The sequence below is a fragment of the Eucyclogobius newberryi genome, unplaced genomic scaffold (genome assembly GCF_026437365.1).
Source record: "Eucyclogobius newberryi isolate DKJ021-1_F unplaced genomic scaffold, fEucNew1.0.hap1 SCAF_13, whole genome shotgun sequence".
Classification (NCBI taxonomy): domain Eukaryota; kingdom Metazoa; phylum Chordata; class Actinopteri; order Gobiiformes; family Gobiidae; genus Eucyclogobius; species Eucyclogobius newberryi.
This window is the reverse complement of record NW_027315757.1, coordinates 38,496,619-38,514,437: the sequence shown is the minus strand read 5'-3', so window position 1 is coordinate 38,514,437 and position 17,819 is coordinate 38,496,619. Positions and strand designations below refer to the sequence as shown.

The following is a 17,819-nucleotide window of genomic DNA, read 5'->3' as shown; positions in this document are numbered from 1 at the left end:
ACAAAGACACCAAAGTGCTAAAGACCCTAACCCACAGAAGACCCTAACCCACAGAAGACCCTAACCCACAGAAGACCCTAACCCACAGAAGACCCTAACCCACAGAAGACCCTAACCCACGGACGACCCTAACCCACAGAAGACCCTAACCCACAGAAGACCCTAACCCACGGACGACCCTAACCCACAGAAGACCCTAACCCACAGAAGACCCTAACCCACGGACGACCCTAACCCACAGAAGACCCTAACCCACGGACGACCCTAACCCACAGACGACCCTAACCCACCGAAGATCCTAACCCACAGAAGACCCTAACCCACAGAAGACCCTAACCCACAGACGACCCTAACCCACAGACGACCCTAACCCACAGAAGACCCTAACCCACAGAAGACATGAACTAGGCCCCGCCCACTGGGATCGGCGCCATCTTGTCAAAACACTTTCCACATCTAGAGAATTGGAAATGTAATAATCAGAAATTTTTAAAACTCTGAGCTCAGATTTCACTCACTGTTGTATGTATGGCCTAATGTAAAGAATGATATACATGTGACTCTATAGCGCCCCCTGTGACGTAAACATTATATACATGTGACTCTATAGCGCCCCCTGTGACGTAAACATTATATACATGTGACTCTATAGCGCCCCCTGTGACGTAAACATTATATACATGTGACTCTATAGCGCCCCCTGTGACGTAAACATTATATACATGTGACTCTATAGCGCCCCCTGTGACGTAAACATTATATACATGTGACTCTATAGCGCCCCCTGTGACGTACACATTATATACATGTGACTCTATAGCGCCCCCTGTGACGTACACATTATATACATGTGACTCTATAGCGCCCCCTGTGACGTACACATTATACACATGTGACTCTATAGCGCCCCCTGTGACGTAAACATTATATACATGTGACTCTATATTGCCCCCTGTGACGTAAACATTATATACATGTGACTCTATAGCGCCCCCTGTGACGTAAACATTATATACATGTGACTCTATAGCGCCCCCTGTGACGTAAACATTATATAGATGTGACTCTATAGCGCCCCCTGTGACGTAAACATTATATACAAGTGACTCTATAGCGCCCCCTGTGACGTAAACTTTATATACATGTGACTCTATAGCGCCCCCTGTGACGTAAACTTTATATACATGTGACTCTATAGCGCCCCCTGTGATGTAAACATTATATACATGTGACTCTATAGCGCCCCCTGTGACGTAAACATTACATACATGTGACTCTATAGCGCCCCCTGTGATGTAAACATTATATACATGTGACTCTATAGCGCCCCCTGTGAGGTAAACATTACATACATGTGACTCTATATTGCCCCCTGTGACGTACACATTATATACATGTGACTCTATAGCGCCCCCTGTGACGTACACATTATACACATGTGACTCTATAGCGCCCCCTGTGACGTACACATTATACACATGTGACTCTATAGCGCCCCCTGTGACGTAAACTTTATATACATGTGACTCTATAGCGCCCCCTGTGACGTAAACTTTATATACATGTGACTCTATAGCGCCCCCTGTGATGTAAACATTATATACATGTGACTCTATAGTGCCCCCTGTGACGTAAACTTTATATACATGTGACTCTATAGCGCCCCCTGTGAGGTAAACATTATATACATGTGACTCTATAGCGCCCCCTGTGACGTAAACATTATATACATGTGACTCTATAGCGCCCCCTGTGAGGTAAACATTACATACATGTGACTCTATAGCGCCCCCTGTGACGTAAACATTATATACATGTGACTCTATAGCGCCCCCTGTGACGTAAACATTATATACATGTGACTCTATAGCGCCCCCTGTGACGTAAACATTATATACATGTGACTCTATAGCGCCCCCTGTGATGTAAACATTATATACATGTGACTCTATAGTGCCCCCTGTGAGGTAAACATTACATACATGTGACTCTATATTGCCCCCTGTGACGTAAACATTATATACATGTGACTCTATAGCGCCCCCTGTGACGTAAACATTATATACATGTGACTCTATAGCGCCCCCTGTGATGTAAACATTATATACATGTGACTCTATAGTGCCCCCTGTGAGGTAAACATTACATACATGTGACTCTATATTGCCCCCTGTGACGTAAACATTATATACATGTGACTCTATAGCGCCCCCTGTGACGTAAACATTATATACATGTGACTCTATAGCGCCCCCTGTGAGGTAAACATTACATACATGTGACTCTATATTGCCCCCTGTGACGTACACATTATACACATGTGACTCTATAGCGCCCCCTGTGACGTAAACATTATATACATGTGACTCTATAGCGCCCCCTGTGACGTAAACATTATATAGATGTGACTCTATAGCGCCCCCTGTGACGTAAACTTTATATACATGTGACTCTATAGCGCCCCCTGTGACGTAAACTTTATATACATGTGACTCTATAGCGCCCCCTGTGACGTAAACATTATATACATGTGACTCTATAGCGCCCCCTGTGACGTAAACTTTATATACATGTGACTCTATAGCGCCCCCTGTGACGTAAACATTATATACAAGTGACTCTATAGCGCCCCCTGTGACGTAAACTTTATATACATGTGACTCTATAGCGCCCCCTGTGACGTAAACATTATATACAAGTGACTCTATAGCGCCCCCTGTGACGTAAACATTATATACATGTGACTCTATAGCGCCCCCTGTGAGGTAAACATTATATACATGTGACTCTATAGCGCCCCCTGTGAGGTAAACATTACATACATGTGACTCTATAGCGCCCCCTGTGACGTAAACATTATATACATGTGACTCTATAGCGCCCCCTGTGACGTAAACATTACATACATGTGACTCTATAGCGCCCCCTGTGAGGTAAACATTATATACATGTGACTCTATAGCGCCCCCTGTGACGTAAACATTACATACATGTGACTCTATAGCGTCCCCTGTGACGTAAACATTACATACATGTGACTCTATAGCGTCCCCTGTGAGGTAAACATTACATACATGTGACTCTATAGCGCCCCCTGTGACGTAAACATGAACATTATATACATTATATTCTCCTCAGAATCATTTACTCTTTATTGACATTTGATGGACTAATGTTGCTGTCTTTGTATAAAATGTCTTGACACGTGTTATAGAGTCATATAGATGATTATACATTATTATTATATAGATTATATTTTATAGTCGGTCGATTAATCATTGCCCTTGTTTTTATTAACTGACAAAAATATATTCTTTGAGTCATAGTTCAACAATTATGGTCGTTATTGCTTTGTATTCGCTTTATTTGGTTTTGGATGTGACAAAAAGGAACTGATCATCGCCTTAATCATGATATTAATAAAACACCTTTTCCAGAACCTCGAAACTCAATCCAAAAAACGTCTGAATAAAACCTCTGACCAACACTTAACATTCTCGCTGCCACGCCCGCTGCCACGCCCGCTGCCACGCCCGCTGCCACGCCCGCTGCCACGCCGCGCTGCCAGGCCCGCTGCCACGCCCGCTGCCACGCCCGCTGCCACGCCCGCTGCCACGCCGCGCTGCCAGGCCCGCTGCCACGCCCGGTGCCACGCCCGCTGCCACGCCCGCTGCCACGCCGCGCTGCCAGGCCCGCTGCCACGCCCGCTGCCACGCCCGCTGCCACGCCCGCTGCCACGCCCGCTGCCACGCCCGCTGCCACGCCGCGCTGCCAGGCCCGCTGCCACGCCGCGCTGCCAGGCCCGCTGCCACGCCCGCTGCCACGCCCGCTGCCACGCCCGCTGCCAGGCCCGCTGCCACGCCCGCTGCCAGGCCCGCTGCCACGCCCGCTGCCACGACCGCTGCCACGCCCGCTGCCACGCCCGCTGCCACGCCCGCTGCCACGGCCGCTGCCACGCCCGCTGCCACGCCCGCTGCCACGCCGCGCTGCCAGGCCCGCTGCCACGCCCGCTGCCACGCCCGCTGCCACGCCCGCTGCCACGCCCGCTGCCACGCCGCGCTGCCAGGCCCGCTGCCACGCCGCGCTGCCAGGCCCGCTGCCACGCCCGCTGCCACGCCCGCTGCCACGCCCGCTGCCAGCCCCGCTGCCACGCCCGCTGCCAGGTCCGCTGCCACGCCCGCTGCCACGACCGCTGCCACGCCCGCAGCCACGCCCGCTGCCACGCCCGCTGCCACGCCGCGCTGCCAGGCCCGCTGCCACGCCCGCTGCCAGGCCCGCTGCCACGCCCGCTGCCACGCCCGCTGCCACGCCCGCTGCCAGGCCCGCTGCCACGCCCGCTGCCACGCCGCGCTGCCACGCCCGCTGCCAGGCCCGCTGCCACGCCGCGCTGCCAGGCCCGCTGCCACGCCCGCTGCCACGCCCGCTGCCACGCCCGCTGCCACGCCCGCTGCCAGGCCCGCTGCCACGCCCGCTGCCACGCCGCGCTGCCACGCCCGCTGCCAGGCCCGCTGCCACGCCGCGCTGCCAGGCCCGCTGCCACGCCCGCTGCCACGCCCGCTGCCACGCCGCGCTGCCAGGCCCGCTGCCACGCCGCGCTGCCACGCCCGCTGCCAGGCCCGCTGCCACGCCGCGCTGCCAGGCCCGCGTCACACCCTCACCTGGTCAAACGGGCAGCACTCGTATCCGTGGGTGGGGTGTTTGCAGCAGGTGTGTCCATCTCTGCAGTGACCGCCGCTCGGACACTCGTCTGCTGAGACTGACCACACGAGAAGAGCCACAAAACAGCACAAAAGCCACGTCTGCATCTGCAACACAAAGTCAAAGAGGCTCCGCCCATTATTCACAATCGTCACAAGTCAAACATTATAATCGTGACTATTTTGGATGAAACGTTCTCCTGTTTTTACTGCTGTAAAAAAGATTGTGAAATATTGAACTTGACTTAAGTCGAATGATTGAAACTATAACAATGTTTTGTTCCCCGAACGACTGTTGATGATGGAACAAAAGAATCTCTATATTTATATTTATATCTATATTTATATGGCAAGGAAAACACAAGCGGCAATGATCGGCCGCCACCACGCCGCAAGAGGAGGGGGCGGGGCTAACGCGCCCCAATTGTCCTTTTATTACATCTACTGCTGAATCTGTGACGCTGTCACATCTTTCACCCTTTATTTTACATCAAAAAGACATTTTATTTTGAATTCTTGGCAAAATGTGCCGCTTCACCGCACAGACACCGTGACTCTTTGAATAAAAATGTGCATAACTTGAGTCTCACCAAATTTCAGGTTAATAGGGCGAACGCCCGAGGAGGAGTTCGTGAAAGTCTAAGCATTTTCTGGCAATTTCCCCATCGGAATAACATGGGAGGTTTCAGTCATTGTTGGCAAAGCCATAACAATTATGACATGAGTCATTGACTTTTTTGATGGGGCCAAAATTGAGTTTTGTGTCAAATTTCAGAAAATTTCGCAAAACTAAACATTTAACCTCCATATAAAATCTGTAGGGGGCGCTGTGGCGCCAAATGAATTAATTTCACTTCAAGTAGGTTTAGGGCAAAGAGTTTAACAACTGATTCTAATTTGACGCAATTCGGACTTTATCTGCACAAACGGCAGAAATGTTAAATTTGGGAGATTTCTGAAATTCTAGCTAAAGTTTGCGGCTTCGCCCAAACCCACAGAAACTGTGACAGGGTCAATGTCATTTGAATAACTTTTGATGTCCCACTCCTCAGCACCATTTTCACCAAATTTCAGCTTTTTAGAGCCAACGCCCTGGGAGGAGTTCATAAAAGTACAACGTTTGGAAAAACTCCCGAGTCATGCTTAGCCATTTTTGAAGCAATATGGCCGACATTTGGTTGGGCGGACGGCGTTGCCGTAATAATATTTTTTACTTCTCTTGTCACCATCTACCTCTGCGCCAAATTTCATGATTCTACGATCAGATTTTTTTTGGGTCATTTCCCATCTCTCAATGCATTTTTGGTACATTTGGGGGCGCTGACGCGCCAATTTTTTGTATTTTAGAAAAGGGAAATAGCCAGAATGTAGAGAGGCACGATTTTTAGAGGTGTGAACATTTTTGTGACTTTTCATCAACGTTCACTGGGTGAAAAATAGGGGGGTTGGTCCCGAGAAGAAGAAGAATATTCCGATGCGAGGGTTATAATATCATAAACTATACATTTTCGGAAAGCGCTCGCGCTTTACTACCTCATGGTGTGGGTCCCTGGTCACTGAAGGGTACTGTTAATTTTGAGTGTTAGTCCTGACTCTGGCACCAGCAGGAGGCAGGTCCATGACCTAACAGCAGCATGTAGAGGCTGAACAGAAGGGGACCCAGGACTGACCCTTAGGGCACCCACAGGTCAGGGCATGTGGTCTGAGACACAAAGTACTTCTTGTCTTCCAGATAGGACCTTAACCAGTTTAGGGCGGGGCCATGCGCCAGTGATGCCCACCCTCTAGTCTCTGTAGGAGGGTCTGTTAGTGTCCGCTCTGGATGCATTTAAGCTCAGTCTCCCCTTTGTTCGGGGTCAGGTCGTCGTTTGACGTCTGTCCAGGAGACGTCTCTCCTGCTCCTGCTTTGTTTTCCTGCCTCAGCTAAGTTGGTGCTTTCCTGTTTTGACTTTTTGGAATTTTGAATCTTTGTTAAATAAACTCTACTTTGCCTTTATCCGGACTGCGTTTGGGTTTATGCCTCTGGGATCATAACAGGCTCCCATGATGGAGACTGAGGCTCTGGTCAGCTTTCAGGCAAAGTACAAATTATAGACACAAACATGAAAACATAAGTCATAATAAAGTAATGTGCCGAGGGTCATTTACCTGGTGAAAGAGCAGAGGAGGGAGGACACTCACCTTGAAGAAGAGCCTCAGGTGACTGTGTCGCAGCAGAAAAAATCAAAAGTCAATGTCTCACTGGCCACGCCTCCTGCAGAAGTTTTTATCATTCTATTTGTGGCACATGAAATACTGGTTCCTTGTCGTCTCCTCTTTTGACAAACACTTTTGTCACTTTTAAGGCAAATAAAACTAAAGTATTAAAGTTATTCTTGCAGCACTTTGGTCAACGGGGGATTTTTAAGTGCCATAAAAATAAAGTTGCAGTTTGTGATTTGGGGATTAGTTTAAGATATTATGATCAGAACCACTTTAAAAAGTATTTTACAGTTATGACTTTATGTTGTTGTATCAAAAGTGAATATTATATTATATTTCCTTTGAGAGATTTCATGTGCGTTTTGTTATAAATATCTATGTGTGTTTGATGTGGACCCCACAGAGCTGGGTCATGACTGATCATGTAGTACAATGACTTTACAACATGCATGCATTTTTACCGCAGTGAAAATTCCGTTTTAAAGCTTTAAGACACACACGTTTATAAAATATTCTCGGTATAAAAGTATAAACTTTTAGTAAGCGCGTCCCTTCTCCAGCAGGGGGCGCCAAACAAACAGCGCTGTTCGCAGTTGTCACTTCAGCGCAGATCTATAAACCATCTGCTAGCTTTCCTCGCTAGCATTAGCTGTTCCAGGTCCTTTACACATCTGCGTTGACTCTGCGCCTTGAGACTAGTACATGTTTATTATGAGCACAATGGCCCCTAACCCGAGGATCTATGACATGTTCTATGATCTATGATGGGACCCCGGGGGCCCCGCGGCATCTCAGAGGGAGCGGACTGAATCAAAGTGGCTGCGCTGCTCCTTTTCACGCGTGAAATGGGAGCTTATTGTGAAGAACTGCAGCTAAAGCTAAAGTAGCAGGTGAGTAGCATAACATGCTAACGCTCGTGTGTGTAATCTGCATTATACTTTGTATATATATATATATATATATATATATATATATATATATTATAATGTATACACTGTTTACGTGTTCTTCTCTTATTTTAAATGTGTTAGAGCTGTTCATTTGAGCGTTTACGCTTCTATTATCTAAGAAACAACACAGGTACAAGTTGTACCGAGCATTAAATGTGATTTGAGCCGTTTCACGCTTTGTCTCGTATTTGCTTCTAACATTATTAAACGTCAATTGTTTTTAGCCAGTTACGTTATTGCCGCAGTAGAGACTGCAACGCACGAGACATTTTGTGTGACGTTTCAACAGTTTGTGTGACGTTTCAACAGTTTGTGTGACGTTTCAACAGTTTGTGTGACGTTTCAACAGTTTGTGTGACGTTTCAACAGTTTGTGTGACGTTTCAACGTGTTCATGTGGTTTCCATGGAGACAGTTGTGAATATTATTTACAGTTTCCATGTTTTCTACAGTCTTTGTGGATATATTATGTCTAATTTCCAACTTTAATACATTTATACATTTACACTTGATGCTCTTTATGCTTTTGTGTTTTGTTTGACGCTTTGGCTTTGAAATATGTTCAGACGGTGGACGAGCTTTTAATTGTAAGCGTCTCCATCATTTATTTGTAACTTTATTGCTCCATTGATGGTGTAATTACTGTTTAGGTCATAATTTCAGTAAATCCACAGTGGCCTTAAACATGATACAACACATGACATAATTACATCATAAACTTAAACTGTTTTATTCTTTATGTTGAAATGTATAGATTATTTTGTGCTCCACATGCACAGCACGACTTCCTCCACGTCACTATTGATCTGTCCAGTGTTCAGAATAAGCGGTTTCGCAAAATGCGACGCAATTTCTCTCAAATGCGATGCGTTCGTCAGAAAAAAGTGCTTTTGTATCGCAGCTTTTGCGATACAAAAGTGTGTGTTCAATTGTATCACCAAAGCGCCTAAAAGTTCTGATCACTGTCAATCCATCGTCAATAACGGCCTGACACATGTAGGACGCTGTGTGGACCTGACGCTGATGTCTCAGATCACAAGTCTGAAAGTGGGAGGAGCCACGTGCGGTAAAGTTAGCGTCACAGATACAGACTTCCGAGGTCAATAACTCCTAAACGCTCCTAAAAGTCTTTACAGATCATTCACTGCCAAAATATTCATATTTACACTGCAAGTGACACAACCTCGTTTTTAACAATCAGATGCGTATTTTGGGCTCAGCCAATCACACTGCTCCGAATGTGCAGCCGAGACGAGGGCTTAGGGACCGTCATCAAATGTGTAGCCAGAGCCGAGACGAGAGTACTTAGGGACCATCATCAAATAGAAAAACGAAAAATGGAATGGAACGTCAAATAGAGCGGTACAAGGTGAATAACACATAAAATACACCAAGATGGAAACACCACAGCAACATTTATTTTTCCATCAGAAGCTTAATACCTTTTTTTGTGAGTATAATGACAATTAATATGTAAATGAGACTCCTGCAAATAGTCATCTGATTGATGATGATGTGGAAGAAAGTTGTAAATAGGGCCATCTGACTTTGTGTTGATTAATTAACAATTAATTTTATTTGCAAGTTTTATTTAAAGAAAAAATGTTTTAAAAGTGTTTAAAAGTTAATTTGTTAAGAGTTTTCTTCAATAGAATGTTTACAAATACATTTAAATAAATGATCGTGTTATATCAATGATTGATTGTTAGTCACTTTCGTGTTTTGCTATACAATTATGAAATTGCTATACAAATTTCGAAAAATTTACGGATTGTTTAGCAGCTGCTGCTGCACAAGTGAAAATCCTTCATCTGAACCTGCTGAGAACACGTCTGCACTTTACAGATAAGACGCTTTACACAGCGCCGCCTTTCCTCTGTGACCCCGCCCTCTGTGACCCCGCCCTCTGTGACCCCGCCCTCTGTGACCCCACCCTCTGTGACCCCGCCCTCTGTGACGCATGTTTTTGCGGCGGTGAATCCTGCGTTTTGAGCGTCGGACACCGCTGACGGCGGTGGAGCGCAAAGGAGGAGAGGAAGAGTGAGAGGAAGAGTGAGAGGAAGAGTGAGAGTGAGAGGAAGAGGAAGAGTGAGAGGAAGAGTGAGAGGAAGAGTGAGAGGAAGAGGAAGAGGAAGAGTGAGAGGAAGAGTGAGAGGAAGAGTGAGAGTGAGAGGAAGAGGAAGAGTGAGAGGAAGAGTGAGAGGAAGAGTGAGAGGAAGAGGAAGAGTGAGAGGAAGAGTGAGAGGAAGAGTGAGAGGAAGAGGAAGAGTGAGAGGAAGAGGAAGAGTGAGAGGAAGAGGAAGAGTGAGAGGAAGAGTGAGAGGAAGAGGAAGAGTGAGAGGAAGAGTGAGAGGAAGAGTGAGAGGAAGAGTGAGAGGAAGAGGGAGAGGAAGAGGAAGAGTGAGAGGAAGAGGGAGAGGAAGAGGAAGAGTGAGAGGAAGAGTGAGAGGAAGAGTGAGAGGAAGAGGAAGAGTGAGAGGAAGAGTGAGAGGAAGAGTGAGAGGAAGAGTGAGAGGAAGAGGAAGAGTGAGAGGAAGAGTGAGAGGAAGAGTGAGAGGAAGAGTGAGAGGAAGAGGAAGAGTGAGAGGAAGAGTGAGAGGAAGAGTGAGAGGAAGAGTGAGAGGAAGAGTGAGAGTGAGAGAGATGTTGCCAGGTTGGTGACGGTGGTGTGTTGTTTTTGCCAGGTTGGTGACGGTGGTGTGTTGTTGTTGCCAGGTTGGTGACGATGGTGTGTTGTTGTTGCCAGGTTGGTGACGGTGGTGTGTTGTTGTTGCCAGGTTGGTGACGGTGGTGTGTTGTTGTTGCCAGGTTGGTGACGATGGTGTGTTGTTGTTGCCAGGTTGGTGACGGTGGTGTGTTGTTGTTGCCAGGTTGGTGATGGTGGTGTGTTGTTGTTGTTGTTGCCAGGTTGGTGACGGTGGTGTGTTGTTGTTGCCAGGTTGGTGATGGTGGTGTGTTGCTGTTGTTGTTGCCATGTTGGTGATGGTGGTGTGTTGTTGTTGTTGTTGTTGCCAGGTTGGTGATGGTGGTGTGTTGTTGTTGCCAGGTTGGTGATGGTGGTGTGTTGTTGTTGCCAGGTTGGTGACGATGGTGTGTTGTTGGCAGGTTGGTGACGGTGGTGTGTTGTTGTTGCCAGGTTGGTGACGATGGTGTGTTGTTTTTGCCAGGTTGGTGACGGTGGTGTGTTGTTGTTGCCAGGTTGGTGACGGTGGTGTGTTGTTGTTGCCAGGTTGGTGACGATGGTGTGTTGTTGTTGCCAGGTTGGTGACGGTGGTGTGTTGTTGTTGCCAGGTTGGTGACGGTGGTGTGTTGTTGTTGCCAGGTTGGTGACGATGGTGTGTTGTTGTTGCCAGGTTGGTGACGGTGGTGTGTTGTTGTTGCCAGGTTGGTGATGGTGGTGTGTTGCTGTTGTTGTTGCCATGTTGGTGATGGTGGTGTGTTGTTGTTGTTGTTGTTGCCAGGTTGGTGATGGTGGTGTGTTGTTGTTGCCAGGTTGGTGACGATGGTGTGTTGTTGGCAGGTTGGTGACGGTGGTGTGTTGTTGTTGCCAGGTTGGTGACGATGGTGTGTTGTTGTTGCCAGGTTGGTGACGGTGGTGTGTTGTTGTTGCCAGGTTGGTGACGGTGGTGTGTTGTTGTTGCCAGGTTGGTGATGGTGGTGTGTTGTTGTTGCCAGGTTGGTGATGGTGGTGTGTTGTTGTTGTTGTTGCCAGGTTGGTGATAGTGGTGTGTTGTTGTTGCCAGGTTGGTGACGATGGTGTGTTGTTGTTGCCAGGTTGGTGACGGTGGTGTGTTGTTGTTGCCAGGTTGGTGACGGTGGTGTGTTGTTGTTGCCAGGTTGGTGATGGTGGTGTGTTGTTGTTGCCAGGTTGGTGATGGTGGTGTGTTGTTGTTGTTGTTGCCAGGTTGGTGATAGTGGTGTGTTGTTGTTGCCAGGTTGGTGATGGTGGTGTGTTGTTGTTGCCAGGTTGGTGATGGTGGTGTGTTGTTGTTGCCAGGTTGGTGATGGTGGTGTGTTGTTGTTGTTGTTGTTGCCAGGTTGGTGATGGTGGTGTGTTGTTGTTGCCAGGTTGGTGAGGGTGGTGTGTTGTTGTTGCCAGGTTGGTGATGGCGAGAGAGGCTGGAGGATAGAGTTACAGAAGGAAACATCAGGCAGACGATGGTGAAGATGGCGGAGCGTTCGGCTCGACCGGCGACTGCCATCTCTCCAGTGCAGCAGATGCTGGCCTCGGGCACTGGAGCTCTCCTCACCTCCATCATGGGTAAGGCCTTGGGTATCGAGTTAGGGTTAGGACTGAACCTTGACTAGAAGGTCTTAAACAGGACTAAACCTTGACTAGAAGGTCTTAAACAGGACTAAACCTTGACTAGAAGGTCTTAAACAGGACTGAACCTTGACTAGAAGGTCTTTAACAGGACTAAACCTTGACTAGAAGGTCTTAAACAGGACTGAACCTTGACTAGAAGGTCTTAAACAGGACTGAACCTTGACTAGAAGGTCTTAAACAGGACTGAACCTTGACTAGAAGGTCTTAAACAGGACTGAACCTTGACTAGAAGGTCTTAAACAGGACTAAACCTTGACTAGAAGGTCTTTAAACGGGACTAAACCTTGACTAGAAGGTCTTAAACAGGACTGAACCTTGACTAGAAGGTCTTTAAACGGGACTAAACCTTGACTAGAAGGTCTTTAAACGGGACTAAACCTTGACTAGAAGGTCTTAAACAGGACTGAACCTTGACTAGAAGGTCTTTAAACGGGACTAAACCTTGACTAGAAGGTCTTAAACAGGACTAAACCTTGACTAGAAGGTCTTTAAACGGGACTAAACCTTGACTAGAAGGTCTTAAACAGGACTGAACCTTGACTAGAAGGTCTTTAAACGGGACTAAACCTTGACTAGAAGGTCTTAAACAGGACTGAACCTTGACTAGAAGGTCTTTAAACGGGACTAAACCTTGACTAGAAGGTCTTAAACAGGACTAAACCTTGACTAGAAGGTCTTTAAACGGGACTAAACCTTGACTAGAAGGTCTTAAACAGGACTGAACCTTGACTAGAAGGTCTTTAAACGGGACTAAACCTTGACTAGAAGGTCTTAAACAGGACTAAACCTTGACTAGAAGGTCTTAAACAGGACTAAACCTTGACTAGAAGGTCTTAAACAGGACTAAACCTTGACTAGAAGGTCTTAAACAGGACTAAACCTTGACTAGAAGGTCTTTAACAGGACTAAACCTTGACTAGAAGGTCTTAAACAGGACTAAACCTTGACTAGAAGGTCTTAAACAGGACTAAACCTTGACTAGAAGGTCTTAAACAGGACTAAACCTTGACTAGAAGGTCTTAAACAGGACTAAACCTTGACTAGAAGGTCTTAAACAGGACTAAACCTTGACTAGAAGGTCTTTAACAGGACTAAACCTTGACTAGAAGGTCTTAAACAGGACTAAACCTTGACTAGAAGGTCTTTAACAGGACTAAACCTTGACTAGAAGGTCTTAAACAGGACTAAACCTTGACTAGAAGGTCTTTAACAGGACTAAACCTTGACTAGAAGGTCTTTAACAGGACTAAACCTTGACTAGAATGTCTTTAAACGGGACTAAACCTTGACTAGAAGGTCTTAAACAGGACTGAACCTTGACTAGAAGGTCTTAAACAGGACTGAACCTTGACTAGAAGGTCTTAAACAGGACTAAACCTTGACTAGAAGGTCTTAAACAGGACTAAACCTTGACTAGAAGGTCTTAAACAGGACTAAACCTTGACTAGAAGGTCTTAAACAGGACTGAACCTTGACTAGAAGGTCTTAAACAGGACTAAACCTTGACTAGAAGGTCTTAAACAGGACTGAACCTTGACTAGAAGGTCTTTAACAGGACTAAACCTTGACTAGAAGGTCTTAAACAGGACTGAACCTTGACTAGAAGGTCTTAAACAGGACTGAACCTTGACTAGAAGGTCTTAAACAGGACTGAACCTTGACTAGAAGGTCTTAAACAGGACTGAACCTTGACTAGAAGGTCTTAAACAGGACTGAACCTTGACTAGAAGGTCTTAAACAGGACTGAACCTTGACTAGAAGGTCTTAAACAGGACTAAACCTTGACTAGAAGGTCTTTAACAGGACTAAACCTTGACTAGAAGGTCTTTAAACGGGACTAAACCTTGACTAGAAGGTCTTAAACAGGACTGAACCTTGACTAGAAGGTCTTTAAACGGGACTAAACCTTGACTAGAAGGTCTTTAAACGGGACTAAACCTTGACTAGAAGGTCTTAAACAGGACTGAACCTTGACTAGAAGGTCTTTAAACGGGACTAAACCTTGACTAGAAGGTCTTAAACAGGACTAAACCTTGACTAGAAGGTCTTTAAACGGGACTAAACCTTGACTAGAAGGTCTTAAACAGGACTGAACCTTGACTAGAAGGTCTTTAAACGGGACTAAACCTTGACTAGAAGGTCTTAAACAGGACTGAACCTTGACTAGAAGGTCTTTAAACGGGACTAAACCTTGACTAGAAGGTCTTAAACAGGACTAAACCTTGACTAGAAGGTCTTTAAACGGGACTAAACCTTGACTAGAAGGTCTTAAACAGGACTGAACCTTGACTAGAAGGTCTTTAAACGGGACTAAACCTTGACTAGAAGGTCTTAAACAGGACTAAACCTTGACTAGAAGGTCTTAAACAGGACTAAACCTTGACTAGAAGGTCTTAAACAGGACTAAACCTTGACTAGAAGCTCTTAAACAGGACTAAACCTTGACTAGAAGGTCTTTAACAGGACTAAACCTTGACTAGAAGGTCTTAAACAGGACTAAACCTTGACTAGAAGGTCTTAAACAGGACTAAACCTTGACTAGAAGGTCTTAAACAGGACTAAACCTTGACTAGAAGGTCTTAAACAGGACTAAACCTTGACTAGAAGGTCTTAAACAGGACTAAACCTTGACTAGAAGGTCTTAAACAGGACTAAACCTTGACTAGAAGGTCTTTAACAGGACTAAACCTTGACTAGAAGGTCTTTAACAGGACTAAACCTTGACTAGAATGTCTTTAAACGGGACTAAACCTTGACTAGAAGGTCTTAAACAGGACTAAACCTTGACTAGAAGGTCTTAAACGGGACTAAACCTTGACTAGAAGGTCTTAAACAGGACTAAACCTTGACTAGAAGGTCTTTAAACGGGACTAAACCTTGACTAGAAGGTCTTAAACAGGACTAAACCTTGACTAGAAGGTCTTAAACAGGACTAAACCTTGACTAGAAGGTCTTAAACAGGACTAAACCTTGACTAGAAGGTCTTTAACAGGACTAAACCTTGACTAGAAGGTCTTTAACAGGACTAAACCTTGACTAGAAGGTCTTAAACAGGACTAAACCTTGACTAGAAGGTCTTAAACGGGACTGAACCTTGACTAGAAGGTCTTTAAACGGGACTAAACCTTGACTAGAAGGTCTTAAACAGGACTAAACCTTGACTAGAAGGTCTTAAACAGGACTAAACCTTGACTAGAAGGTCTTAAACAGGACTAAACCTTGACTAGAAGGTCTTTAACAGGACTAAACCTTGACTAGAAGGTCTTAAACAGGACTAAACCTTGACTAGAAGGTCTTAAACAGGACTAAACCTTGACTAGAAGGTCTTAAACAGGACTAAACCTTGACTAGAAGGTCTTAAACAGGACTAAACCTTGACTAGAAGGTCTTAAACAGGACTAAACCTTGACTAGAAGGTCTTAAACAGGACTAAACCTTGACTAGAAGGTCTTTAACAGGACTAAACCTTGACTAGAAGGTCTTAAACAGGACTAAACCTTGACTAGAAGGTCTTAAACAGGACTAAACCTTGACTAGAAGGTCTTAAACAGGACTAAACCTTGACTAGAAGGTCTTTAACAGGACTAAACCTTGACTAGAAGGTCTCAAACAGGACTAAACCTTGACTAGAAGGTCTTAAACAGGACTAAACCTTGACTAGAAGGTCTTAAACAGGACTAAACCTTGACTAGAAGGTCTTTAAACGGGACTAAACCTTGACTAGAAGGTCTTAAACGGGACTAAACCTTGACTAGAAGGTCTTAAACGGGACTAAACCTTGACTAGAAGGTCTTTAAACGGGACTAAACCTTGACTAGAAGGTCTTAAACAGGACTAAACCTTGACTAGAAGGTCTTTAAACAGGACTAAACCTTGACTAGAAGGTCTTAAACAGGACTAAACCTTGACTAGAAGGTCTTTAAACGGGACTAAACCTTGACTAGAAGGTCTTAAACAGGACTAAACCTTGACTAGAAGGTCTTAAACAGGACTAAACCTTGACTAGAAGGTCTTTAACAGGACTAAACCTTGACTAGAAGGTCTTTAACAGGACTAAACCTTGACTAGAAGGTCTTTAAACGGGACTAAACCTTGACTAGAAGGTCTTAAACAGGACTAAACCTTGACTAGAAGGTCTTAAACGGGACTAAACCTTGACTAGAAGGTCTTAAACGGGACTAAACCTTGACTAGAAGGTCTTTAACAGGACTAAACCTTGACTAGAAGGTCTTAAACAGGACTAAACCTTGATTAGAAGGTCTTTAACAGGACTAAACCTTGACTAGAAGGTCTTAAACAGGACTAAACCTTGACTAGAAGGTCTTAAACAGGACTAAACCTTGACTAGAAGGTCTTAAACAGGACTGAACCTTGACTAGAAGGTCTTAACCGGGACTAAATCACGTCTACCCTGGCACTAAACTGGGCTCAAACCAAGACATCCTAAAACGGGCCTCATAAGATGAGAGGACTTAATACAGTTTTAGGGTAAACTATTATCTGTAAAAGGGTAGATTGAACTCACAATTCGCTCTCTAGACGTCGAGCTTCTTTCTGCAGTCGTTCTAAATCAGAGTCATTATTATAATTAACGTTACTTCTGTGTGGATGCTTTTTCTAGTCACGCCGCTGGACGTTGTGAAGATCCGCCTTCAGGCTCAACAAACGCCCTTCCACAAAGGTGAAGACTTTCTCTGTGCTTCTTACTCCATCTGTGCCTGAGCTGCCATTCAAATGTCTTGATCTAAAGGTGGTCACGCATTATATCTTGCAAAACCATCTTTATAATAACTATAAGTGCATTTCTGTACAAGTCTTCCCCGTAACATCCCCATCATTTTCTTTGTCCTTTTTCTGTGTTGTTTATTTGATCTGTTCTTTTTCAGACTGTGTACATTATTGTGTACATTATTGTGTACTGTCCGTGCTGTCCCCCCCTGTCAGTAAATACCCCCCCTTTTTGTATATGTCAAAGCGTCTTTGGGTCATTGAAAAGCGCTATATAAATAAAAGGTATTAGGCTTCCTCAAATAAATGGTCTGTTTGCTGTAACCCGAGTCAACATTTTTCATCTGGGTCGGACGGTAGGCAAAGTCTTATTTTTTTTACTTTGAAGGCAAAAAAAATTGTCATTTTTTGAGTCGGAGTGACCACCAGGGGTCAGGCTTCAACAGTCAATGACGGAAAACGTCTCTCTCAACCCGATCGGGAGACTAAATCTCACGATTTTAAGATATTTCAATGGACCTTTTGTACGCCGCTATCCTTTTATTTTGGTAGCGAAGGCGAGCGGGGGGAACATGCGGGTGACACGGGAGCCGCCATGTTTGCTGTGATGACGCTGCTGGGGGTGTTTCAATCCCAGAATGCATAAGTCAAATTTCACACCCTGACAGAGGCTCACATTACAATGGACATGTCAGTGGTGCCGACAGAGGCAAACCAACTTGTAAAAGGCAAAATAACGACTCCTACGCGCGCTCTGTTTCTTTATAGACGCACGTGGAGGACTGAAAATGAAGACGCGCATGTGTTACGCGGTGCGTTATCAGTCCTTTAAGGTGAAAGACAGATTTACAAGCGTGATAAAACTATTTGACACGGTGGTTCAGGAAAGATCGGTCGGTGAGTCGGCGAATTAATT

The 17,819-nt window shown here is 45.4% G+C and overlaps 2 protein-coding genes across 3 annotated transcripts in view; one reads left to right on the top strand and one right to left on the bottom strand.

The window, feature by feature from the left end:
• The window catches only part of LOC140358837 (progranulin-like), a 33,832-nt gene extending 29,023 nt beyond the window's left edge, over positions 1 to 4,809 (bottom strand). Inside the window, exon 1 of the mRNA XM_072443886.1 lies at positions 4,659 to 4,809. Coding sequence (XP_072299987.1) covers positions 4,659 to 4,805 — 147 coding nt within the window. The 5' untranslated portion in view covers positions 4,806 to 4,809. The remainder of the gene's footprint in view (positions 1 to 4,658) is intronic.
• Positions 4,810 to 7,607: 2,798 nt separating this feature from the next.
• Positions 7,608 to 17,819, top strand: part of slc25a39 (solute carrier family 25 member 39) — a 34,258-nt gene continuing 24,046 nt past the window's right edge. The window contains exons 1-3 of one of the 2 annotated variants that reach the window (XM_072443810.1): positions 7,608 to 7,789; positions 11,948 to 12,109; positions 16,797 to 16,856. In XM_072443810.1, the coding sequence (XP_072299911.1) occupies positions 12,007 to 12,109; positions 16,797 to 16,856 (163 nt within the window). In that variant the 5' untranslated portion in view covers positions 7,608 to 7,789; positions 11,948 to 12,006. The remainder of the gene's footprint in view (positions 7,790 to 11,947; positions 12,110 to 16,796; positions 16,857 to 17,819) is intronic. The other variant, XM_072443809.1, reaches the window with a different exon arrangement.